This window comes from Notamacropus eugenii, chromosome 2 (assembly GCF_028372415.1).
Source record: "Notamacropus eugenii isolate mMacEug1 chromosome 2, mMacEug1.pri_v2, whole genome shotgun sequence".
Lineage (NCBI taxonomy): Eukaryota > Metazoa > Chordata > Mammalia > Diprotodontia > Macropodidae > Notamacropus > Notamacropus eugenii.
In genome coordinates, this window is record NC_092873.1 from 406,198,211 (window position 1) to 406,224,757 (window position 26,547).

Genomic DNA, 26,547 nt, shown 5'->3' on the forward strand with positions numbered 1-26,547 from the left:
TCCACATCCACCCCATTGCAAAAAAAAAAAAATAAGAACTTTCCTGTCACAAATATGCCTAGTTAATCAAAACAATTTCACTCAGTGACTGCATATGAAGATACATGTGTCTTATTCTCTTCTCTAAATCCATCACCCTTGACCCTGGCCATCTTCCCTGAAGCTGAACTCTTCGATATGTACTATTGACCCCAATTAAGAGGATGAGCCTCTTAAGAAGCAGAACTGAATTGTTTACATCCCTCTTATGCCCCCTTTAGCACAATGTTTGGCAAATTTTTAGCTTCCTCTCTTCTCCCCTCCAAGAAATATAGAGGAATGGGAGCATTTAAAAAATTTACAGAATTACAAAGCCAGAAAGAATCACAGACGGGCACTAAGACTTTGAAAACTACATGTTGAATTTTAAAAACAAACAATATTAGCGAACATAAGAACTCTGATCAGTTCGGAGATCAGTTATGATTTCAGAGGTGATGGACAGATTTCAGAATGAGAAATTGAAGGACGTAGCCAATATGGACTTTTGTTGTGTTGCCAAGGGATTTGTTTTTTCTTTTTTTTCAATATGGGGAGGGGAAAGTGGGAAGGAGGGAAAAATCCTTGATAATTGAAAAAAATAATTTTAAGAAGGTTTAAAAAGTCACATGTTAAATTATATATTTAAAAAAAAAACCCAAGCTGTACATAGTGGAGATTTACATTTTTATACAAACTTTTTTCCCCCGTCTCTGTATACACATATATGATATGTGTTAAGTTCAAAAATAAAAAAAATCTTGTCATTTTTATGCATAATTATATTCCATTATATTTACATACCAAAATTTGTTCAGCCATTTTTCAATCAGTGGGTACTCATTTTCATTGCAATTTTTGCTACTGCAAAGATTACAGTTATGATTATTTTGTTTTACATGGGACCTTTCTTTATCCTCTTTAGGGTATATGCTTAATAGTGGGATCTCTGGGTCAAAGGATATAAACAATTTAGTGATTTTTCTTTCATAAATTCAAATAGTTTTTGGAATTACTTTAGAATCTATAGCACATTCTTTTAAAATACTTAACAAACTCCTCAATTATGCCAGCTTTTCCTTTGATGTTGGATTTAACTTTGGGAAACAGCCAAAAGTCATTTGTACTCAAATCTGGTGAATAAGGAGGTAATCAAGCTGCACAACACTATTTTTGGTTTAAAAAAATGAGGTACAAAGCTAAAGTCACAAGATGAATTTTTTCCTCTTACTAGAAGACTGTCATAGAAAGAAATGTTGATCATGATCTTTAACAAGCCAGTTACCTAGAGAAGATATGTTTCCTTTAGATTTTGCTGAAAGTGTCTAAAATTCCATCACTTATGAAAATGTTTATCTCCTTTTGCTAATAAAATGATCCATCTGCTGATTGGGAGCATTCATAGCATGACTGGGTTAGAAACCTTTGCTGGGAACAAGGACAGTGAAAATCAGATTCATAGCATGCTGATAGAAGTTGCATGCAATTGATCTTAAAAGGAGATTTCTAGAAATCAACGTGTTTTAATTCTGTTACAGAAGTATAAATCTGACTGATCCTAAACTTTTCTTGTGGTTCTATGTAAATTGCCTTTAAAGCTCTTCAGGAAAGCGTCTGCCTGTGAGTATATAAGAGGCATAAGTAATACTTAAAAACCTTAGCACACTTTTTTAAACAGTCCTCTGGAAAATACATTTTATTTTAAGAATCAGTTATGGCCCTTGTGTTTTTATTTCAGGAATTTTATATAAGTCTTGATGATAACAAAGAATGGTAGGTAGACAGTGGAAGTGGGAGTGGATAGAAAAAAGGAAGATGGAGTAGATATGTATATGCATATTTATTATATACAGTTATTTCAATAGAAAATAAGATTTAATTAATTTGTTAATTTTGTCAACTGGTGTTCTTTATTAACTCTATCTTCATATCTAATATAGTGATAATTTTGTATTTTATAAAATAGCTAACATATAAATAGCACTTTACAATATATAAAATGCTTTGGATAGATTATTTCACTTAACGGTCGTAATTCTTTAAGATAAAAAGTATATTATTATCCCCATCTTCCTGATGAGGAAACTATTGGAAAGGAGATTCTTAGCACCAGCACAGAATCCAGCACCTTCACCCTAAGAGGCTGCTTGTGGCCTCTGGCTGTTTGTTGTACGGCTTTCTTTCATCACCAGAGCCTCCCCTAGCATCCAACAGAAATGCTCAGAATCATATACGTTAGTTAGTAAGAGATAACTGAACTTGGGTCTTGAGGCTCTAAATTTAATGGTTTTTTTCCCCCCACTTTTTCCTGGAATATCTTCTGAATTATCAAAAGATGACTTATTTTCGTATTAGATTTGGGGTAAAGTGTATTTTGTGGGCAGCTAGGTGGTGCGGTGGATAGAATGCTGGGCCTTTGTTTGCCTCAGTTTCCTCATCTGTAAAATGAACATGATAGTAGCACCTTCCCCTCCCAGGGTTGTTGTGAAGATAACAATGAGAAAATATTTTTAAAGCACTAAGCACAGTGCCTAGCATATAGTTAACACTATGTAAATAAATGTTAGCCCTATTGTATTACTACATTCTTATTCTCTGTATATTATAGACATCAAATTATAATATAATATATTAATGAATAATACCATACAATATAATAATATATACGTTAAGGGTACATAAGCATAATCTATTGGTTACTAATTCCTGACATAAATATATGTACCCATATGCACACATAGATGTAGGTAGCACAGTGGATAGAACATGAGGCCTGAAAAGCAGACAGACTGACCTTCTCAAGTTAAAATCTGGCCTCAGACACTTACTAGCTGTGTGACCCTGGGCAAGTCACTTAACCCTGTTTGCCTCAGTTTCCTCATCTGTAAAAGGAGCTGGAGAAGGAATGGCAAGCCACTCCAGTATCTTTGCCAAATAAATCTCAAAAGGGGTCATGAAGAGTCAGACATGAACACAACTAAACAACGAACAGCATCATAGAGATGTGTATACTACAATAGATATAGGTATCTGTGTAGATAGATAATTGTACATCCACATATGTACGTATTTGTGCTATATCTATAAAATAATGAGATTGGTTTTCAGCTTGCCTTGTAGAGATCATTTCATGATTCAATGCCACTCTTCAATATAAACTAATCATAACTTATTAACCAGAATACTCCATTTCCTGAGTATTTATAAGAAAAGCTTTGTTAAACTGTAATCTAAAATGGATATTAAGCACACACAAACATATTTTCATATTACCAGTAGGGCAAGCTTAAAATTTTTTTCTATACTCATTTGGCAATAATTATTTTTCACTGAATATGTGGAAAAATAGCATGGATTTTTCAAAGCACCAAAGTATTATTTCCAGTAGAGTTGGTTCACCTTCAGGTCTGTTTTTAATATTCAGATTCTACTGCACAGATTCCCCACCCCTCACTTTAACCTCTGGTGCTGAGAACAATGGCCTGTTTTCATTCCTTGGTGGGTGCCAGTGTTTCTCTGCTACAGAGGAATGTTGCACTTCTATAGGAGGGTAGGGTTATGCTGTATATATTTATACACAAGAGAAATCCTCTTAAGATAAATTAGGATAAAGAAGGTATCAGGGAGGCTTAATGTGGGAGAGAAGAGGGCTCTTAAATTGTTCCCAAAGACTCTTAAAAGTAATAGCTTGTGTTGAACAAGACAGACAGTCCAGATGTCCGAGTACATTGCAGGTGCTTAATTAATGTTTGTTAATGTATTCATTCTGTCTTCATTTCATGTTTTTGCCAAATTGAGTCTAATCTGCAAAAAAAGAAAAACAGACCATTTTCCATTTTGGCTTTGGTCTCCCTCCTAGACAACTAATGAACGCTTTAGAATGTCCTCCAGCTTGCCCTGGTGCGGCCTATGGGAAAGGGGATTCTTAGCAGCAGGCACAGAACCCAGCACCTTCACCCTATGGGGCTGCCTGTGGCCTGCGGCTGTTTGTGGCATGTGCTCTCTTGCATCACCGGAGCCTCCTCAAGCATCCAAGCGGTGCTGTCTCCACCTAGTGTTCCAATGCTGATCCTACATGCAATGCCTTGGAAGTACTCCAGGAACCAGTTATCAGGGCGGAAATTTTACCCTGATCCAAATGCTGTTCTAAATTAAAAGATGATGCCATTGTTTGAAGCAACCTGATTGTGACTCATTTGTTCTGACTTGAACTTAGCTCGTATCTCAGGGACTGCAGGAGAGATGGTGCTGGTGCAACAAGGAATCCTTCTTTATTACTGTTTCCACTGAGCAAAATGTAACAGAGAACTCTGCACTAAGACAATAGAAATGAAACTACTCTGTGGATCCTGACGCCTCCGAAGGCAGCGGTTCCTAATCGTGTGTGTGTGTGTGTGTGTGTGTGTGGTGCATCCCTCTGTCAATGTGGTGAAGCCTATGGACTTTTCAAATAAATAAATAAAAATTTGAATTAAAAATTTAATTAGCGATATCAATAACATTCCTGTGGAATTAAAAGGAAACCAATGATTTTGAAATCCATTTCTTGAAATATTAAAAAAAATAATTATACTGAAATCCAGTAACCAAAATATAAAAGATGCCCAAGTTGGACCCCAGGTCTAAAATGAATGCCCTAAATTACTTAAATGAAATAATTGCCTTTCATTTAGCCTACAAAATTTTCCTAAACTGAAATGCTTAATAGTTGAAAAAGCTATTTTGTGCTAAATACAAGAGGGGAATGAATTAGCATTTCTATAACATCTACTATGTGTGCCAGGGCTTTACCAATATTAACTCATTTGGTCCTCACAACAACCCTTGGAAGTAGGGGTTGTGATTTTCATTTTACAGTTGTGTATATTTGTTTACATAAGAGAAATCCCCTTACAACAAGTTAGGATCCGAAGAGAGCAGGGAGGCATAATGCAAGAGAAACGGGCCCTAGAATTTGTTTCCAAGGACCCTTAAAAGTAATAGTTTGTGTTGAATAAGATAGGCAGAACAAATTTCTAAGAGCTTTACAAATATTATTTCACGTGGGCCTCACAATAACCTTGAAAGGTAGGAGCTATTGTTATACCCATTTGACAGCTGAGGAAACTGAGTCAGACAGGTTAAACATGTTGCCCAAGGTCACACAGCTAATAAGTGTCTGAAGGCAGATTTGCACTCATGTCTTCATGACTCCAGGCCCAATGTTTTTTCCACTGGAACACTGGCTCTCTGTAAGAGAAAGCATTTGAAAAGCTCTCAAATGTCGCAAAAGATCCTATGATCCCTGTTTAAGGAGTAGAGATAGAGAATTGAATGTCTGATAAAAATACTGACAAACTAGAAACAGCTGATCAGGAAAATAGCCTGTACAGAAAGAAGGTAGGAGTGGAGGAATCGGAAACCACAGACTACATAGGTAGTGATTGATTTTCCACTTGCTGCTTCTCTGTCCTTCCTTTCTGCCCTCTTCCAGAATGGCTCAGGACCAAGGGACATTGGGCATGGAGGTGAGAGGACCTGAGTTCAAATCCTACCACAGATATTTATTACCTGTATGACTGAGCAAGTCATAAACTCTCCAGGCCCCAGATTATATTCAGTGGTCTTTAATGTACCTTCCATCTCAGTTATCCTATGTTTTATACAAAATACATGTATCACATATGCATATATGTGTATATATTTACCAGAGTATGGATCTCAGGTTTGGTACTTTGTATACTGAGGCAGCTCAGTACTTCTGCAGTATATAGTTCTTAAAGAAGGAGGTTCTTGAAATCACTGAGAAAATAGGTCAAGTGACTTGCCCAGGGTTACAGAGCCAGTGTGTGGCAGGAGCAGGATCTTTCTGGCTCCAAGGTCAGTTCTGTTATTCACTATACCACCAGGCTGACTCTGTTTATTAGAATTTTTAAAAGTGAATTTCTTTCCAACCTTTAATATATTTGATCTCTAATAAGTTTCTATTCCCTATGAAATAAAAATTGATTTGGTCTCATTTTCAACATTCACCTTTAATTAAAAATCCCAGTTTGTGGAATAAAATAAGCTAATTTATTTATAATATAGCATGTGGATTTCTTGATTTAAAAAAAGTTCTGTTTTTCCTTTTTTCATCTTTTGTTGCATAATAAACATACTTCAGTTGTTTAATTTCTCTTTATTTTACTCTCTGCTTTAATGTGTTCTGTATTTTACTTTTTTACCTTTTTGTTGTCATTCCCATCTTTCCCCTGTCCTGAACTTCCCCCCCTTTCTTATCTTTTTTCCATTTTAGACTTTTTTTGATGTCTCCCTCAAACAAGTTCTTTAATATTTTTCTGGCTTCTGTTGTTCCCATGTTCTCTATTCCTCTCTCTTTTCTCTCTCTCTTCTCCCCCCCCCCCCCCCCCCCCACTGTCTTATTCTTGGGGCTAAACAGTGAGCAGTAAGATTTCTTCTGGACTGGCTGGGCTCCCAGCTCCCTTCAGTTACCATCTGGAGTTCTTCAGGACCCACCTGGCACCCTTCTGCTGCTTCCCCATGCTCCTGGCAATACAATTATAGTGGGAGTAGAGATCATAGGATTGTTGACCCCTCCCTCTTCTTTGCCCTCGAATCCCAGAAGGGAGAATGAATAAGAGGATCCATGGGACAATTTTGTTATTGCTCTAAATCCCTGTATTTCTATCTGTCTCGGGGTTAGAACTCAAGTGCATAGTGACATCTTAAAACAAACTCATCCCACTCCATTAATCCTTAAAAAAAAATCCTGAGAATCTGTGGGAATTTAGTAAGCTAAACCATGCTTCTTCATTTCCCCTTATATATATTTTTCTTTGATAGCCAATCTTTACATAACTATTTTATTGATCAATATGCTCATCTAACTGAAGCTGGATAATACTTGCCTAAATGAGCTCTCCCCCTTTTTGGTCAGAGGCCAGATTGGCAACTTAATAGAGGAACTGATACTCAGCTCTAGACAGTTGGTCACTGCTCATTCTCGACAGCTTGGGCACAGTCCTGAGCATGAGTCGATCACAGAATCAGTATTTACCAAGCTTCTACAGGATGGAGCAGCTCACAGAATTTTCCTCGCTGCCATTTGGAGAAAGAAGGAAGAATGGTTTTCATGTTGTCCTTCTTACTTGCAGAGGAGGCCTACTAATGTTACCTGCCATTTGGATTCTCCTTGAAGTGTGGTAGAAGGTTTGAAAGGTGACATCCAGGGTTGACCGGTTTTTAGTTTTTAATTATAGTTTACTTGGTCACCAATTGTTAGATTTCAGGCAAATTGGGAGGCAATGCTACTGTGTCACCAGTATTTACAGTATAAATCTGAGAACTAAATCATAGCTAAGTAATTTTATTTTGAATGGGATTGTTGAAATATGAACAGAGGCGTGGATTATTGTAGAAATAAAGATCCTGTTAATATAGATATATTTGATTATAATGTCAGAGAGACTCTTCTTTTACATTGTTGCTGTTTGGTTTTGGTTGCTAAGATGTGAAGAATATGTTTTTTTCTTTGATTATGAAGGTTATCATAGTTCCCAACGTTTTTTGGTTGATGGACCCCTTTCAGAAACAACAAAAAAAGTTGTGAACCCCAGGAGTAATATAATATACTACTTATAATATTCTGTAATTATTTACTGCTAACAGTGTCATTAAGGAATATATCATGAATCCTCTGGACCAGGGGTGGGGAACCTGTGGCCTGAAGGCCACATGTGGCCTTCTAGGTCCTTAGGTGCAGCCTTTTGACTGAGTCCAAGTTTTACAGAACAAATCTTTTTATTAAAGGAATTTGTTCTGTGAAGTTTGAATTCAAAGGGCAGCACTTGAGGATCTAGAGGGCCACATGTGGCCTGGAGGCCACAGGTTCCCTCCCCTGTGTCCTGGACCATTGTTGTTGACTGAAACGGCTTGTGAACCACTAAACGGCAACTGCTGAAGGATGTATCAAGCTAGTCTTGGAGCTAGGAAGCACTGGGTTTAAATTCCGTCCATGACACATACTGACTGTGTGACCTTGGGCAGCACATCATCTAACCTTTCTTTGCCTTAGGATATGTAGCAAAGAATGTGCCAACATACCTACCTGTATAGGTAGAGGGAGTTCCTTATCTGGATGTACTCTGCTGCAAAAACATCTCAAGTCTAGCCCCAATCTATAGTATATCATCATTTAGCTGAGTCAGCCTCCAGGATCTCATCTGGTTCAACTCTCCCAGTCTTGAGCATGCAGCCTAGAGGCATCTGGGTGTTGCAGTGAATAGAAAGCTGGGCCTGGAATCTGGGAAGCCGTGAGTTCAAATTTGACCCCGGGTACTTACTAGCTGTAGGACCTTGGGCAAGTCACTTAACCTCTGCCTGCTTCAGTTTCCTCATCTGAAAATGGGAACGGTAATAGCACCTACCTCCAAGGATTACTGTGAGGATCAACAGAGATAATTGGTAAAGCTCTTAGCACAGTGCCTGGCACCTGGTAGGTGTTATACAAATGCTAACTATTATTTTTAATAATAACATTAACAGCAAACTATATGAAACAGATTATTGCCTCTGCTATTTTCAAAGATTTTCAAGGAGATTCTACTGCCTTTCTTGGTAGTGTCTTCTAATATTCATTATACTTAGAGTGATAATCAAAAAGGTCTAACAATTTTATGAAATTTAAACTCATTTTTTTCTTTGTTATTCTTCAAAAAGAGTTGTTAGTGACCCATTATCCTTATCACTAGTCCTCTAAAGTCCAGAGTCTTTTAATCTCCTTCCTAAATTGCCAGTTGAAGTAGAACATCTAGATGGTACAATGGATGGCGAGGGGGAACACTGCCTAGAGTCAGGTAGACTTCTCTTCCTGAGTTCAAATCTGGCCTCAGACATTTACTAGCTGTGTGATCCTGGTCAAGTCACTTAACCCTGTTTGCCTCAGTTTCTTCATCTGTAAAATGAACTGGAGAAGGAAATGGCAAACCTGTCCAGTATCTTGGCCAAGAAAACCCCAAATGGGGTCATAAAGAATGAATCATGACTGAAAAACGACTAAACAAAATCCTTAAAAATCCTTCACTTGATGCTACCATCATCCTTTCCAGCAGTTATCCTGTATAACTTCTCCCTTTGACAGCCAAACTCTGAGAAGGGGTCAGCTCCATTCATTCCTTTAATTCCTAACCTCGCACAGGCTTCTCAACCCCTTGCAATGTGTCTGTAACCCAGTCACTCACCAGTTCTCTCCAAGTTTGCCAGCAATTGATAAATTGCTAAATCCCATGGCCTCATTCTGTTTCACATAATCACACAATTTCATAGTTGGAAGTGTCCTGAGGAGTTCTTCCTACCACATTCCTGGCAAATAGTCCTCCAGACTCTGAGTGAGGATCCATACTTATGGATAGCTCAATTTGTTAAGCAGTTTTTTTTCCTGACAAACCTAAATTTACTTCTTTGAAGCTTCTACTTCTTGTTCTTGGTTCTGCCCTCTTGGGCCAAACAGTACAGGTCCGAAGCCTTTTTTACATGACATCCCTTTAAATAGTTGAAGAGAGCTGTGATGCCCCTCTGGGCTAAATATTCCTACTTCTTTTCAACTGAACCTCATGGAACATGGACTTCAAGCTCTTGACCATCCCACTTCCCCTTGTTTTAATTTTGTGCTGATCTCTCTGACCATCCAGCCAGCTCTGAATAGATTGAACTGCCTTCTAGTACATAGATCTTCATCGTCCGCTTCCCACCCCATGGTGGGGAAGATTGATTAAATCCTTTGCAAAAATGTAGATTAACTTTATCTGTAGCATTCCATAATTCAGACAATCATCTTAACCTAAAAAGGAAATAAAACTTGTCTGATAGAACCTATTCTTGATAAAACCATTCTGGCTGTTGTGATCACTGTTTCTGTCTGTAGATACTCATTAACTTTAATAAAAACTTTTTAGAAGAATAGTACTTCTAGAATAATTTCCTAGAATTTTGCCAGGAGTAGACATGAAGCTCCTTGGCCTACAGTTTTAAACACTCTTTTCTGAAAATCTGCAAAGCATTTGGTCCTTCGCAGTTCCATTTATATCTCTCCTCTTATCCATGATCTTTCAAATATCCATAAGTTCTTTGACTATACAGAGTTCTCTAGTTCATCTGGGAGACTTGGATTCACCAAGGGTAGCTAGGCACTCCTTATTTATCTAGGGCAGGAGTGTTCTAGAGATAGCTCTTCTCTGTTATATTTTCAGTGTGAGCATTTTCCCTTAGAAAATCAACAAACACTACAAATCAGGGTTTATATATTGTTTTCTCAGTCGCCTAGATTTGAAAATATTAATAATGCAGATTAAATTTAAAAGTATATCCTACTGCACATTCTCCCCCTCCCCCCCATGCCCCATCCATCATACCCCTGATCTAAGATGCTGGAATTGGTACCTAGGAGCCTTTTTTATTCTGCCCTTTCCTATCCCATAGGTTATTCTTCTTGGCTAAGAGAACGGAGCAAAATTATGAACTGAGTACTCTGCCTTCTCTCTGATGTCATTTATAAACATCATCTATCCTGAGCAGGGGTCCTGGCTGTTCTTTGATTCTCCTCTTTCCTCTTAAACAGCTAAAAAACAAAACAAAACAAAACAAAAAACCCTCAACACCAAACCAAACCCAAATCTTTTTTTTATTGTTGTTGTTGTCCTTACCTCATTTTAACAACTTTAGCATATCCTAAAATTTAGATCACTTGACTATATTCTTACTGGATCATGCAACACTTTTGTATTCATTCTCTGGTACCTGACCTTTTAACATCTTCTTTATGTATTTTTTTAATGTCTTGAGATAACTCTTGTCTTTCTCCTAATGGATATTTTTTCAGTTTTTGTCTTTAAAACTCCATTTTTGAGAATTTCCCATCCCTTCACTAAATCCAGGGTGCATGTCAGATCACACGCAGATGTGTCCTCTCCTCCATCACAATTCTTCACTCCCACCTCCCAAAGTCCCTTAATTTCTACCCTAGCAGCTAGATCTTTCTTAGTGGTGAGAATATGATCCAGATTAGAATCTCTCCCTTGTTGGTTTTTCCACTTTTTGAAAGATGAAAGCATCGTGAAGGGAAGCCAAGGAGTTATTAGTAGCTCTGCTTTCAGCAGAGAAAGAAATTGCCAGCACGTGTCTGGATAATCAAAGTTCCTCACCTCTCTCTGTCCCAGGCTTGTGATATGTTTCCCAAACTTCTCATCTATTACCTCTTTTCTAGGTATCCTTTAGTAATTTGTGATGACAAAGTTATTTTTGTTTTTTCCCCTCCATTGATCTTTTCCCAGATGTTCACTCTGCTTTGGTTCCTGGATTTCCTTTTAATATACAGTGATACCTTTCCTTCCCCAATCTACCATTTTTTAAATCTTATAAATAATGTCTTGGGAATAAGGAATATGTATACAGAGCCATACTTGACATCTCTGTAGAATTTGATGCTATTCACCAGCCCTTCCTTCTGGATACCCAGAGAAGTGCCTTTGCTATGTTACTCTCTCCTGTTCTCCTTCTACCTGTGACCATTCCATCCTTGTCTTCTTTGCTGCGGTGTCCTGTTCTATCACCATGGCTGTCCCAAGGGCTCTGTTCTGCGCCCTCTTCCTTTCAATCCCTATTCTCTGTCTTCTGGCTATATCAGCTCCCAGTTTTATTGTATTTATTCAGATGGCTCCCATATCCATCCAACCATAGTATCTCTCTTGTGGGCATAGTCCTATATCACCAGCTGCCTAGTGGGCACTTCAGACTGGGCACTTAAACTCAGCATGTCTACAACAAAACTCATCATCTTCCCATTTTATTTATCCAAAATGTTTTGTCACTATCTAAGTTTATGAAATATTTCCTTGGTATTTGACTGGTATAGCACCAAATATTTAGAGTAATTTGGGCAAGATTATAATTTCTGCCATATTGGCAATGGGAGACTATTCCTTAGGAGATAGGCAAGGAGTGTATCAGTGGGTATTCTGACCCATGACATGACTACGTGAGTTCCTAAGAGGAATGACCTTCTCAGCTGGGGAGAGAGTGGTTCAGGAAAACTTTCTGGTGGTATTCAAATTGAACTTTACACCCTAGGTGAGACCTGAGCAGGTAAAGAGAGGTTGGGCCATATAGACCTAGGGAGCAGTATGAGCAGAGGCATAGAGATGGAGAAGTAAAGGACATTTCACACTGATTGACCTAGTCATAGATTTTTTTTCCCAAGGAGTTCCTTCTTTTTTTAAAAAAATTTATTTATTTTTAATTTCAACCTTCATTTGCACGAGTTCCAAATTTTCCATAGATTTTTTAAAAAGTATTTTTTATTGTAAACTTAATAAGAGAAAAGAATAATCATTTATATAGTGTTAAACTATGTGCCAGGCACTGTGCGAAGCACTTTACAAAATTACTTTACAAATGTCATCTCATTCTCACGACAGCTATTGTCCCCATTTTACAGTTGAGAAAATTGAGTCAAACAGAGATTGAGTGACTTTCCCAGGGTCACACAGCTAATAAGTATCTGGGGATGGATTTGAACTCAGGTCTTCCTGAATCCTTGCCAGCGCTCTGTTGTGCCCCCTAGATACCTCTATGTCATATGATAAATATGAATATTTTGAAATACAAAGAACAGAAAAAGCAACTACCAACTTCTGTTTTGTAGTTCATTTTAATTACATATATATTTGTGTGTGTATGTGTCTGTGTGAATGTACACACACACACACACACACACACACAGAGTAGTAACAAAACTGCCCTGCTTGTCTGTGCTCCTGTCTGAACTTTCTTCTGCCCTCTTCTTTGTATTGTTTTTTAGAATTTTAAAGATTTTATTGTTTTTTGGTGTTAGTAAAGGGTTAGTAAAAAAAGTTGAGTTAATTTTGTTAGTAAGATTGGTTAATAAATAAATTCAGAAATTCTTTTTCCACCTAGGTATGGAGGTTCCAGTACTCTGCTTGTATCTGGAAATTGCTTGTTAAACTGAATTGGATCTGGTGCAGAGATCCTTTACATGTTAAATCCTTGTGGTACTCTTAGTTTTCTTCTTAGAACTGTCTTCTATGTATTTTTAAAAAATGTTTGTGACACTTTTTTCTTTTCTTTTTTTTTTGCATTACTATCACTACCCATCAACTACTCCTCCCTGTAAATACCTCCCCCACCCCAACATACATACATACATACATACATACATACATACATACATACATACATAGAGACTCTCCTTGTAACTAATAAGTATAACCAAGCAAAACAAATTCACACACGGACCATGTATAAAAATGCATGGTTCTCTCTGTATCTCTGGCCCATCACCTTTCTTCAAGGAGGGGGGAAGCACTCTTTGTTACTGTTCTTCTGAAATCAGGTTGGTTATTGCCTTGATCAGAGTTTTTAAGTCAGTCAGAGTTGTTTTCCTTTATGTCGTTATAGTTGTCCATAGTTTTCATTTAAGGATTCCCAAATATTTGAGCAACTTATACATACGTAAGCATATAATTCACAATAAATATATTAATATTTAACTAATTTAAATAATATTTATTTAACTAATGCACATATTTCACATATAACTAATTTAATTTATATATTATATAAATTTAATATATATACACATACACAAATACACACATATACATGTGTATACATACATATGTGTGTGTATGTTACACACATACACATATTAGCTTCCCAACTTTAAGGATTCATAAATCAATGTAGGTATTTTTTCCACCAATGCAAATTTCAATCTGTCTGTAACTTAGTAAGTCAAATTCAAGATGTTTGTTTGAAAAGGCGGACAACTTGCTTTCTCAAAGGTTTGTTTTTTTATTTAAATGACAAACTGATTTCCTTTTATTTTTCAGAGAAATTGGTACAATTATCAGATCATTAGGCTGCTGCCCGAGTGAAGGAGAACTGCATGACTTGATTGCAGAGGTAAGTAGGCCTAAAAAGATTTTGTCTCAGAGGTTTTAAGTCTTTGAAAATACTTGTTATATGTATAAGGGGCAGGGGAAGATCCTGGATTTGGAGTCAGAAGGCCTTGTTGAGTTCCAGCTCAGCCAGTTATAAACTATGTGACCTTGTCTATAGATAGATAGTCTATAGATAGACTTTGTCTATCTGGCCCTCCGTTTATTTTTCTCTCATAAAGAACTGCCATGATGATCATCTGAGATAACAAATAAAAAAAACCTTTGTAAACTATAAAACATTATACAAATGTAAGCTATTATTGTCTTGTAAATAAATATTTTTTTAATAGCACACTTCCTCTCTTATAGTAAGGGGAAGCCAGATTTAGAGAGGTCAACAATAAAACTTTAAAATCAACAAATCAGTATTTGTTAAGCATTTACCATGTAGTGAGCACCATGCTAAGTGCTGTTTGGATGATAAGATACTTCTTGTTTTAGAAGAGATTACAGTGCATTTTGGGAGATAAGAGTAAAGTACACAAGAAATAACAAGCAAATAACATGTTAGCATATCATTAAGAACTAAATGATGTGATGCAGACTAATTTCTATAGAAGTTAAAAAAGCTTTGTATTATAATTTAATTTGTTTTAAAATTTCATATGTATGTGTATGCATATATATGTATATACATGCCCAACAGTATTCATTAAAGCTATAGGACCTATTGTTTAAAAAGTAGAAAAGTAGATCAGTGGAATAAACTGGATAAGTAAGTATCAGAAATCACTGAACTCAGTTAATTCAATATTCAACACAGTTGAGAATGTAAATTAGTGGGGTGAAAAACTCCTTGTTTGACAAGAGCTGCTGGGGAAGCGGAAATCAATTTGGTATATATTAGGTTTAGACCACACGTTACATCATATATAACAATAAGTTCAAAATGGATACCTTACCCCAATTTTATAGGTCATACTATAAAAAAATTGAAAAATAACAAAATTGGGTGACTTTTATAGCTATGACTAAGGGATAAAATTCTTAACCAAATAAGGAGTGGAGACAGTGACAAAAGATAAAACATATTATTTCAGTTCTTTGAAGTTGAAAAGCTTTTACATAAGTAGAATACAGCCAGAATAAGGAAGGAAACTGCCAATTGGGAAGAAAAGTTTTGCATATCTCTGATAAGGGCCTGATAGCTCAAATATACAGAGAACTAACATTAATGTATAAGAATAAAATTGACAAATGCTCAAAGGATATAAACAGTTTTTAAAAAGAATTGTAAACTGTATAGCAGCCATATGAATGATTGTTTCACATCGCAAAAAGTAAGAGAAATGCAAGTACTTTCTGGTTATGCTTCTGAGCTCCAGATTCCTACCCTGGAACTCTGGGCTTTTAATTGGTGAACATTCTTCCTGTCTAGCCTGGACAAAGATCCATCCACCACGATACTTCTTGGCCATCCTTATCCCATGCCACTGTGATCATGCCTGTATTCCTCCCATACCCTATAACTTCCTGGTCACCAATTCCTCATATATGTTGACTTTCTTTATTAATATTTAAGGTCCTTGAGGGCATAGTTGTATATATATCCTCAATACTTAGCACAGTGCCAGGTATACAGTAAGTGTTGAATAAGTGCTTGTTGATTTACTTACTGACTTCAAGGTCCTGATTTCAGAGCCAGAAAATCTGAATTCAAGTTCTACCTCTGACGTAGTGGTTGCGTGACCTTGGGCAAGTCACTTAACTTCTGAAAATGCTTTTAGATAACTCTTAGGCACTATATATTTTAGTTAGTCAGCAATCATTTATGTATTAAACATGGCGCCAAATACCAGAGACACAGAGAAGAAAGACAAATCAGTCCTTGTCTTCAAGGAGCTCACATTCACATGTCTTGTCTGACTCTTCCTCCACGTGGGATTTTCTAAGCAAAGATACTTTTCCTTCTCCAGCTCATTTTACTATGAAGAAACTGAGGCATATAGGATTAAGTGACTTGCCTAAGGTCACAAGATTTGAACTTGTGAAGATGAGTTTTGCTGACTTCAGACCCGGCATTCTATCCACTGTGCCACCTAGCATCTCTGTGACTCAATACCAGCTTGGTGGTATTGATGAATTTTTCAGCCACAGCATGGCTCACAGACCATTTCTTTTCTGAGTTTTAGTTAAAAACATTTCAATCTATGCCAAATGGAGGGGGTTCCCCCACAACAAAATCCCACATTGCAATCCAGTTACCATAGTTCCTCAACCAAGGTGTTATCTCTCATCCCTCACTCCCCATATCCAAACCATGGTGAAGTCCTGTGGTTTCTACCTTCAGAACATCATTTGCATATGCCCTCTTCACTCCTTTGACATTGCTACCACCCAAGTGCAGACCTCATCATCCTCATATGCTCTCAGACTAACTATTGCAATAGCCTGCTCGTTGATCTCCCTGCATCAAGTCTCTCTCCACTCTATCTTCCGTTTAACTGTCAAAGTGACAAAACTCAGGTCTAACCATACACCACCCCTTAGTCATGAACTCCAGTGGTTCCCTATTACCTCCCAAACCAAACATAAAATACAAATGTTATCATTTTAATTCTCTGAATTATTTTTTATTTTATTGCATTGTCTGTGGATTAATTTGGATACTATTGTCATTTTTTACTATCTATCTATCTTTTGACCCTTGGCTGGATTGATATATAGAGGGTCCCAAAAGTCTTAGTGCATTTTGAAGCTATTTTGTCACAACCAGCTGTGTGACCATAGGAATGTCATTTAACTTCTCAGTGCTCAGGGAAACTCTTTAAGACCATATGTTATAGACCTGTTAATTATCTATCCAGTGGAGGAGGTTTCTATACTGGGAATTCCCCACACCAAAGAAAACACAGATTTGGATTTATGAAGAAAAACCTCACCAATTTTTAATTATCTATTTCCTTTCAATTGCTTTGTAATTCTTAAAATTTTTTTAATCCAGAAAAAGCCTTTTTCAAAGGGTTCAGTTCAGTTCTAGATCCCAGTCTTCCTCTCTATCCCAATCTATTCTCTTCTTTTGAAGGACTTCAGAATACACATTGATGTCCCCTTGCACTACCTGGCCTTCTAGTTCATCAACCCTTTGATGACCTAAATCTTTGTTATACTCCAACCTCCCACAGGAATAATTATACCCTTTATAGTGGGCCAGGCCTGGCTCAGGCTGCACTGGTATCTCAGGTTCAACATTAGAATGATATGAAATACTTGATATTAACAAAAGAAGGTTGACATTCAGAGGGGAGAAAGGATATTTGTTGAGGTTACAGCATGGATTCTGCTAAGCTCAGCTCTTGTGCTGATACTATTCATGCTGCTGGTCTTTTCCCTTTCACAAATGAACTTCTAAAAAGAGTCGTCTACACTTTTTTGCTTCTATTATCTTACCTCTTATTCACTTTCCGTCCCCCAGCAATCTGGCTTCCAACTCAACTGAAATAGTTCTTTCCAGGGTTACCAGTGATATTAACCGCTAAATCCAATGTCCTATTTTTTTTTCTTTTTAAATGTTTTTATTGATGCCTTATTTTTTTGCATAATCATAGTTATCCCTAGTATTCTTTTTTCAAATTTATTAATTTATTTTCAATTTTTAACATTTGCTTCCATAAATTTTAAATTTTCTCTCCCTTTCCATTTCAGTTAAATACATTTACACACCAGTCATGTTGCATAGAATAGTTATAATGAATGGAAAAAACCATGAGGAAAAAAACAAAACACAATGAAACATAACAAAAAAGAAAATAGTTTGCTTCATTCTGTGTTCCAGCTCCATAGTTCTTTCTCTGGATGTGGGTGGCATTTTGCATCATGAGTCCTTTGGAAATGTTTTAGGTCCTTGCATTGCTGAGAAGGGCTAAATCTATCAAAATCAGTCCTGGAAGACTGGCTGTTACTGTGTATAAACTCCTGGTTCTGCTCATTTCACTCAGCATCAGTTCATTTAAGTCTTTCCAGGTTTTCCCGAAGTCTACCTGCTCATCATTTCTTGTAGCACAATAATATTCCATTACATTCATATGCCACAATTTGTTCAGCCATTCCCCAATTGATGGGCATTCCCTAGGTTTCTAGTTCTTGGAGACCACAAAAAGTTGCTATAAATATTTTTGTACATTGGGTCCTTTTTCCATCTCTTTATGATCTCTTTATATCCTAGTATTCTTCATCTTCCAGCCCCTCCCAGAAAGCCATCTCCTATAACAAAAAGTATTTTTTTTAAAGACAGAAAATGACAACAAAAAAGAACCATGCAGAATGTGTAATACCTATGGACCTCTACAAAGAGGTAGGTTGAGAATGTCCTTTCATGCTTGATCTTTTTAATTTTTTATTTTTTGATGGTTGGCTGTTCTTTCCATTTACATTGTGGTAGTCATGGTGTATATTGTTTCCTTAGCTCTGCTTACTTCATTCTGTATCAGTTCATATAGATCTTTCCATGCTTCTTTGTATTTATCTCATAAATTATTTCTTACAACTCTGTAGTATAACGTAACATCAGGTACCACAATTTGTGTAGCCATTCCCTAATTGATAGGCATCTCCTTTGTTTCCAATTCTTTGCTATCACAAAAAGTGCTGCTATAAATATTTTGATGTTTCTGGGAGACTTTTTTCTATGTAAGGATTTCCTTGAGATGTAAACCCAGTAATGGAGTTTATGGTTCAAAGGGTATGGACATTTTATTCAATTTATTTTCATAATTCCAAATGACTTTTCAAAATGAATGTATCATGTCACAGCTCCACCAACAATGTATTAGTGTGCCTATTTTTCCACAACCCGTCCAACATTGATTATTGCCATTTTTGATCAATTTCTAAGGTATGAGGTAAAACCTCAAGGTTATTTTGATGTGTATTTCTCTTATTATTAACGATTTGGAGCATTCTTTCTTGTGGTTGTGAACACTTTGCAATAATTCTTTTGAGAACTGTTTGTTCATATGCTTTGACTACTTATCTATTAGGGAAGGACTATTAGTCATACATATGCATTTATATATACACATATATGCATTATTTATATACCTTGGATACCAAACTCTTATTAGAGAAATTTAATACAAAGAATTTCTCCACTTGACCTCTTCCTATCCTAGGTGCATTAATTTTGTCTGTGCAGAAGCTTTTCAATTTCAGGTAATCAAAGTTCTCTAACTGATTTTTTTGTAATTATCTCTCTTCCCTGTTTGGTTAGGAATACCTCTGTTAACCATTGGTGTGAAAAGGATGTGACCTATTTCTCGTTTAATTTTTTTATAGCATGATCTTTAATATTAAGGCCATCTATCTATTGAGAATGTATTGTGGAATACAGTGTAAGGTGTTGATCTAAGCCTATTTTACAGCAGTTTTTATCAGATAAAGGTTTTTTCCCCTAGATAATTTGTTTTCTACCTTAAACCTTGGGTTATTGAGACTCTCCTTTGTCTAGTCTGTATCACTGATCAGTCTCTGTTTTTTAACCAATACCAGATGGTTTTGCTGATTGCTGCTCTATAATATATTTTGAGGTCTTCATCATTTCCCTTGATATTCTCGATATTTTGTTTTTCAGAATGAAATTTGTTATTATTTTATCAAGTTTCATAAAGCATTTCCTTGGTAACTTGATGGAAATAGCACTAATAGTATAAATTAACTTAGTAGAATAAGTTATATATATTATATAGTATAGCATATGTCATTTTAATTCTTTTAACATGGCCTAGTCATGAGCACTGAGTATTCCTGTAGCTATTTAGATGTTGTCCTTTATTTCTTTAAGGAGCACTTTGTAATTAAATCTATATAAATCTTTTGTGTGCTTTTGGAGATTGATGCCCAGATATTTTTTGCATTTTGTAGTTATCTGGAATTAGGTTTCCCTTTCTGTGATTGCTTCTTAGATTTTATGATTATTATTGCTATTTATAATAATTATTTATTATTATATAGAAATGCAGTTGACTTTTGAGGATTTATTTTGTGGCCTGCGATTTTGCTAAAGTTATTGTCTCAATTTGTATCTTTGCTGATTCCCTAAGATTTTCCAAGTATACCATCAGTCAGTCAGTCAGTAAACTTTTACTATGTGCTAGGCAAACCAATGGCCTATTTTCAGTGCTCATTCCACTTGACTTTTCTGTAGCTTTTAAGACTGTTGACCATCCCCTTCCGTGACTTCAGTAACACTATTATCTCTTCCTTGGTTTTCCTTCTGCTTGTCCGACCACTCTGTCTTAGTATCCTTGATGGAGCATTATGTTTTTCCCCTTCCCACTGAGCATGGGTGTCCTTCGCAGCTTTGTTATGAGTCCCTTTGTCTTTCCTTCCCTCCATTTTCTCCATGATACCATCAACTTTCATGTGTTCAAGTATTACATTTATGTATATGTGATTCCAAAATAGACATATCACATCCAGTCTTAATCACCCTCTTGAACTCCAACCCTTACATTTTCAACTACTTGCTGAATATTCCAAAGGCATCTCTAACTCAACCTATTCAAAACAGAACTCATTATATTCCGCCCATTAAACCCATCCAAAATTTCCCTGTTTTTCTGTTGAGAGGACCCATCCTTCTAGTCACTCAGGTTTGTAACTTTGGAGATATCTATGTCCCTTCCATCTTTAATCAATTGCCAGCACATCAGTTCTGTCACTACAAATTCCATGTCCATCTCCTTCTCTCCAGAGATAGCCATTGTCCTAGTTCAGATCCTCCTCCTTCCTTAACAATGAAATTTAGGTATTTTTCCTCTATCATTTCTTAACTGTGCTATTTATAATCTAACTAATCTAATAATAGCTAGCATTTATATAGTGCTTACTAAGTGCTAGGCACTGTGGTAAGCGCTTTACAATTATCTCATTTTACCCTTGCAGCAACCTTGAGAGGTAGTTGCTATTATTATCTCAATTTTACAAATGGGGAAACTGAGGCAGGTAGCAGTTACATGATTTTTCCAGGGTCAGCTAATAAGTATCTGAGATCAGATTTGAACTCAGGTATTCTTGACTATAGGGTTGGTGCTCTACTGATTGCACCACCTACCTGCTCCTTCCTTGTTGTGTCAATAAAATACAGATACAAAATCCCCAATAGTGACATTTAGAGCCCTTTACAGTCTGTTTCTCATCCACCTTTGCAGACATTCTAGGTTACTCCTCTCAAACACTCCATATTTCATCCACACTGGCCTGTTTTCTATTCCCAAACTCGACATTTCATATCCGGTCTCCATCCTTCACACCAGGATTGCACTTCTTTCTCACTTCTACCTTTTAGAATTCCTACCTTTCTTAAAGGTTTCAGATGCCACCTCCTGCACACAAGGCTTTTTCCTTGGGAGCAGGGTCTGTCTTTGGCCTCTTTTTGTATTCCTAGTGCGCAGCACAGTGCCTGCCACGAAATAGTTGCTTAATAAATGTCTATTGATTGATGGATATCTTAGTTATTAATGTTCTTCTTTCTGAAATTACTTTGCATTTACTTGTCTGTGTATATATTGTATCTCTTCAATGGAAGGTGAGATCCTTGAGGGCTGGGGCAGTTTTGTATTTGTCTTTATATGCTCAACACTTAACACAGTGCCCTGCACAAGACTGTAACTTACGGAATGCTTGTCAAATTAATACCATACTTATGGACAAAATGGAAAGATCTGCTGTTACTACAGTGAAGTTGGATTCAGGGATGACTGACCAAAAAGGCACAGTCATGATGTTCATGTCAACTTTAAGACAATCCCTTAGGGGAAGCCCCAGGGATCTATCTATCCTTGGCCCTGGGTCTCTTTAATATTTTCCTTTTTCAACTAAAAAATAAGCTGGCTAATATCTACGTTTAAAAGTGTTAAGATGAAAACATTCTTTCTTCTTCTGGTTCATTTGTTTCTTTTTATGTTTCTGGGTTCTGCCTGCGAGTTAGGCTCTGGTTCTCATCATAATTTTTACACTTTCCTTTCTGACTCACATACCCCACGTCATTTGGCACAATGACCACCTCTTCTTACTTTTTAAGAGACCTGGTACCAGAATAGCAGCAAGTGCTGGAGGTCAGGACAGAAGCATTTTAAGTGCTCTGTGAGTGTGGGGCTAGAAATATGTCTGACTCTGAATATTATCAGTTTTTAACCTTCATAAACCCTGAAATTCAGACTTCTCAATTATTAAACACCCAGCCTCTGGGCAGACTTAGTAAAACAGTTCTAAGAAAACCTAGGTATTAAATGTTTTAACATTTAATGAACCATAGCAATTTGAAATATCTATGTATTTTAAACCTTTGGGACTATAGTCATCCCCAACCATTCATATAAGGAAAGGAATTATAGCGTACATCCTCATGAAGTACTCCTGGAGTTCTCTGTACCTCATGGATACTGTTATTAATTAATGGCGTTGAGGAAACACCATGATTGTCAAATGCAAATTAACGTACAATAGAAACAACCTCTTAGAGTTGTTCCTTGCACTTATGAACCATGCCAAACCTTTTTTAAATCTTGGATGTTATGACAAGTTCCATTATATAATAAAAGCCACAAAGAACAAAAAGTTACTAGATTACAATTAAATAATTTTTTTCATTGCTTAAATGTTCTGATTTTCTCTTAACTAAAACTACAGGAACATTGTAGTCAATGAAATGAGATCTTATGAAATCCACCTTTTTGGAAAGGGAAAAATAATTTTCTACAAAGTAATTTTTTTTTTTTAAGAAGAGAAATGAATTCTCATTCTGAATTGTTCTGTCTATAAGGATTTGGCTGCCCTGAGTTTCTTCAAGCATGATAGGTGAGAAAGTCACGTTCATGTCTTGTGTTAGGTATTGATATTAAATATTCTCATCCATTTTTATTCTTAAAGATTCTGGGGAGATAGAGCTGCATTATTTTGGTGACTGCAGTGGTATAGCTTTTTAAAAAAGATAGTTCTTTCCAATTACATGTAAAAACAATTTTTAACATTTGTTTTTTTTAAATTTTGAGTTCCAGATTCTCTCCCTACCTCCCTTCTATCCTCCCTCATTGAGACAGCAAACAATTTGATATCAGTTATACATGTGCAGTCTTGCAAAACATTTCCATATTAGTCATGTTTTGATTAAAAAAAACAACCCAAGAAAAAAAGTTAAAAAAAGTATGCTTCAGTCTGGATTCAGATGCCATCAGTTCTTTCTCTGGAGGTGAATAGTATTTTTCATCCTAAGTCCTTCAGAATTGTCTTAGATCATTGTGTTGCTGAGAATAGTTGATCATTGTACAATATTGCTTACTGTGTACAATGGCCTCCTGGTTCTGTTCACTTCACTTTGCATCAGTTTGTGTAAGTCTTTCCAGGTTTTTCTGAAAGCATCTTGCTCTTCATTTCTTATAGCACAATAGCATTCCCTCATAATCATATACTCCAGCTTGTTCAGCCATTGTCCAGTTGATGGGCATGCCCTCACTTTCCAATTCTTTGCCACCACAAAGTGAGCTGAGTAGTCTAGCTTTTGATGGTACCTTTGCTTGGGCCTTCTAGGCTATCACTGCTTATAGTCCTGAGAGGAGTCCTTAATCTAGTTATGAAGACAATGAATACACACAGAAAATAATCTGAGAACTAAAGATTGTACAATTACTTGAGTATTGAGAGACAAAATAAAAGAATGACCAGAAGGAGGTGGTGCTAATCCATCAAGATGTGATTATCAAGCCCTTGAGGCAGCTAGGTTATGCAGTGGGTAGAGGCCTGGAGTGGGGAAGATCTGAGTTCAAATCCAGCTTCAGACACTTGTGGTTGTGTGGTCTGTTCTTTGTTCTTGAAGAAGACCATGACATCAGGGAGATGATGACATGACTTGCAATTGAATTGGCTTTGAGTGAGAGAGGGCTGTGCAAAGACACCAATAATATATAAAATTAATTATGATCATATTTAATATTTGTTGCCTTATTGAGCATATGGCACTTGTCTTGAGAATTGTTGGGCTGCCATGTGGAATGGTGCCTAGTAATAGCTCAGTAAGTACTTACTGAGTGATTGGTTACTCCTGTTCAGGCCCACTAGGCTGCATGACTTCGGGCAAATCTGTTAACCCCAGTTTGCCTCAATTTTCTCATCTGTAAAATGAGAATAATAATAGCACCTCTGTCCCTCCCAGAGTTGTTGTGAGGATCAAATGAGATAATATTATAAAGCACTGAGCAGGTACCTGGGACACACGGTTATTGGTTAGCCTTCATTTGTGAAGTATATCTATGACATCACAATGTTGGAGTCAGGGTATATGCAAAGTAAGCTTATACTTGTATATAATCTTATATGTAAATATTAGTCATAATAATACTAATGACTATTATTGTTATTATTGGTGTGGTTTGAAATAGATGGTATCTGAGTTCCCTTCCAACGCTGAGATTCAGTGAAGCTGTGATTTTGTTATAACTGATCATGGGAGTATCACCTTTGTGGAATGATTGCTTTGAAATCCCAATTTGTGAACACCAGTTTCTTTCTAAGAGCTGGTGGTGACCACTTCAGAGAGAACGTAAGGCAGGGGCAGCTAGATGGCACAGTGGACAGAGAACCAGACCTGGAGTCAGGAGGACCTGAGTTCAAATCCAGCCTCAGACACTTAGCAGCTGTATGATCCTGGGCAAGTCACTTAACCTCGAGTGCCTTCCCCCACCAAAGAAAGAAAGAGAAGATAATGTAAAGCCATGAATCTATGTTCTCTCTGTTCCTTTTCTAGTAACTGATTCACAATTAATCTCACCAAAGCTAGCCCGTGTAGATATTTTGTGTCTGTGGGAGAGGTGACAGTGAATGACACAATGCAGACAAAGTGTTTGGCAGTGCCTGAGATGTAGGTTGAGGCAAACATCAGTGTACTAACACATTCTTCAGCTTTGAAGTGTTGTTTTTCCCCTTCTGTTTCAATAAAAATAATTCAAAAGTGCTTTACAATATTATCTCATTTTATTCTCCTAACCACCCTAGGATGTAGGTACTCTTATTATCCTCATTTGACAGATGAGGATCTGAGGCAGGCAGTGGTTAAGTGACTTGGCCAGGATCACACAGTCAGAATCTGAGGCTGTATTTGAACTAAGATCTTCCTATCATCAGGTCCAGCTTTCTGTCTACTGTACCACCTAGTTGCCTAAAAGTACAAATATGTGCATTTTAACAAATGATAAATTGGATATTTAGAGAATGGAGTGTTCTCAATACCTAAATTCATCCTCTTCAACTTACCGATGCATCTTTATTGCTGGTTCCTGTTTTTCTTGTTAGGGTACCTGAAGTCTGTATTTCCCAGTGCTCTGGCTGCTTCATCCTTGGTCACTAATCTCTGTAGAACCTTCTTGGCTTAGGTTACAGCACGGCCTCCATGATATTTCCCCTTACAGCTGTGGCGACTCTTATCTTTATTATGTTTTTTTCTGCATCTAAAACATTGCCTTTCACCTGGAGTATCACAGTAATCTCTTAATTGGTCTCCCCCTCCCCAATCTTTCTTTTCCTTTTTGTCGATCCATCCTTCACACAGTTGCAAAGGTGATATTCCCCAACCACAGGTCTGAGCAGGTCACTCTCCTGCTCAGCTAACTCCAGGACCTCCCCAGCACCTCCAGGATCATGTTTGGCATGTAAAAAGCTCTTTACAGCCTGGGTCCACCCTATCTTTCCAGGCCTAGTGTACATTACTCCCCAACAATACCATTGGCTGAACTGTAGGGTCCAGCTGATCAGGCCTTTTTGCTGTTCTTTCCATAAAACACCATCTCTGTGCCTTTGTGAAAGTTGTGCAAAAATTTTCTAATTTTCTGTGATCTCCATTGACCTCTTTATCTTTTACGATCATGCCTCTACCTTTAGCCATAGTTGTAAAAGACATCTTTCCCCTTCTCCTTTAATTTTTTAATGCTATGAAGAAATCTATTCAAGGATCTCCCTAATCTCATGACACCTTACCTTCCCAGCCCTATCTCCTGACTGCACTATGTTTTAGGCATACCGGCCCACTCACCATCCCTGTGCACATCCTATACTTCCCCACCTCCCTGCCTTTGCTTGTACTGTTCTCCAAATGCCCAGAACTCCCTTTTGCTTCCTCCCCCTCCTTATCTTTGTTCGTTGAAATCCTGCCTATCCTTCATGACTCAGCTCAAATGCACGGAAGCTCTCTCCTTTCCAATAATGTAAAATGATCTTTTCTTAAATCCTTTAGCTCTTCGTACCTTGTTCTCTTCTCTCCTAGCTATTTGTCAGTCAGTTAACAAGCTTTTATTGAGGATTTACTATGTGCCAAGCACTGTGCCATGCACAAGAAATACAAAGAAAGGCAAAAACACTCACTGTCCTCAAGGACCTCACAGTTTTAACAGGGAAGAAGAGGTGTGAATATCTACATTCATGTAAGATATATGCAAAGTACATGAAGTTAATTTGAAAGGGGAAGCTGATGGGACTAGGAAAGGTCGTATTTGAGATGTCTTGGAGGAAGCCAGGAAAGCTAAGAGTTGGAGGTGAGGGGTAAGAG

The 26,547-nt window shown here is 37.1% G+C and overlaps 1 protein-coding gene across 2 annotated transcripts in view; it reads left to right on the plus strand.

Moving 5' to 3' along the window:
* The window catches only part of EFCAB2 (EF-hand calcium binding domain 2), a 107,395-nt gene that overhangs the window by 46,615 nt on the left and 34,233 nt on the right, over positions 1 to 26,547 (plus strand). For both annotated transcript variants that reach the window (XM_072647637.1, XM_072647638.1), the window contains exon 3: positions 13,905 to 13,977. In XM_072647637.1, the coding sequence (XP_072503738.1) occupies positions 13,905 to 13,977 (73 nt within the window). The remainder of the gene's footprint in view (positions 1 to 13,904; positions 13,978 to 26,547) is intronic.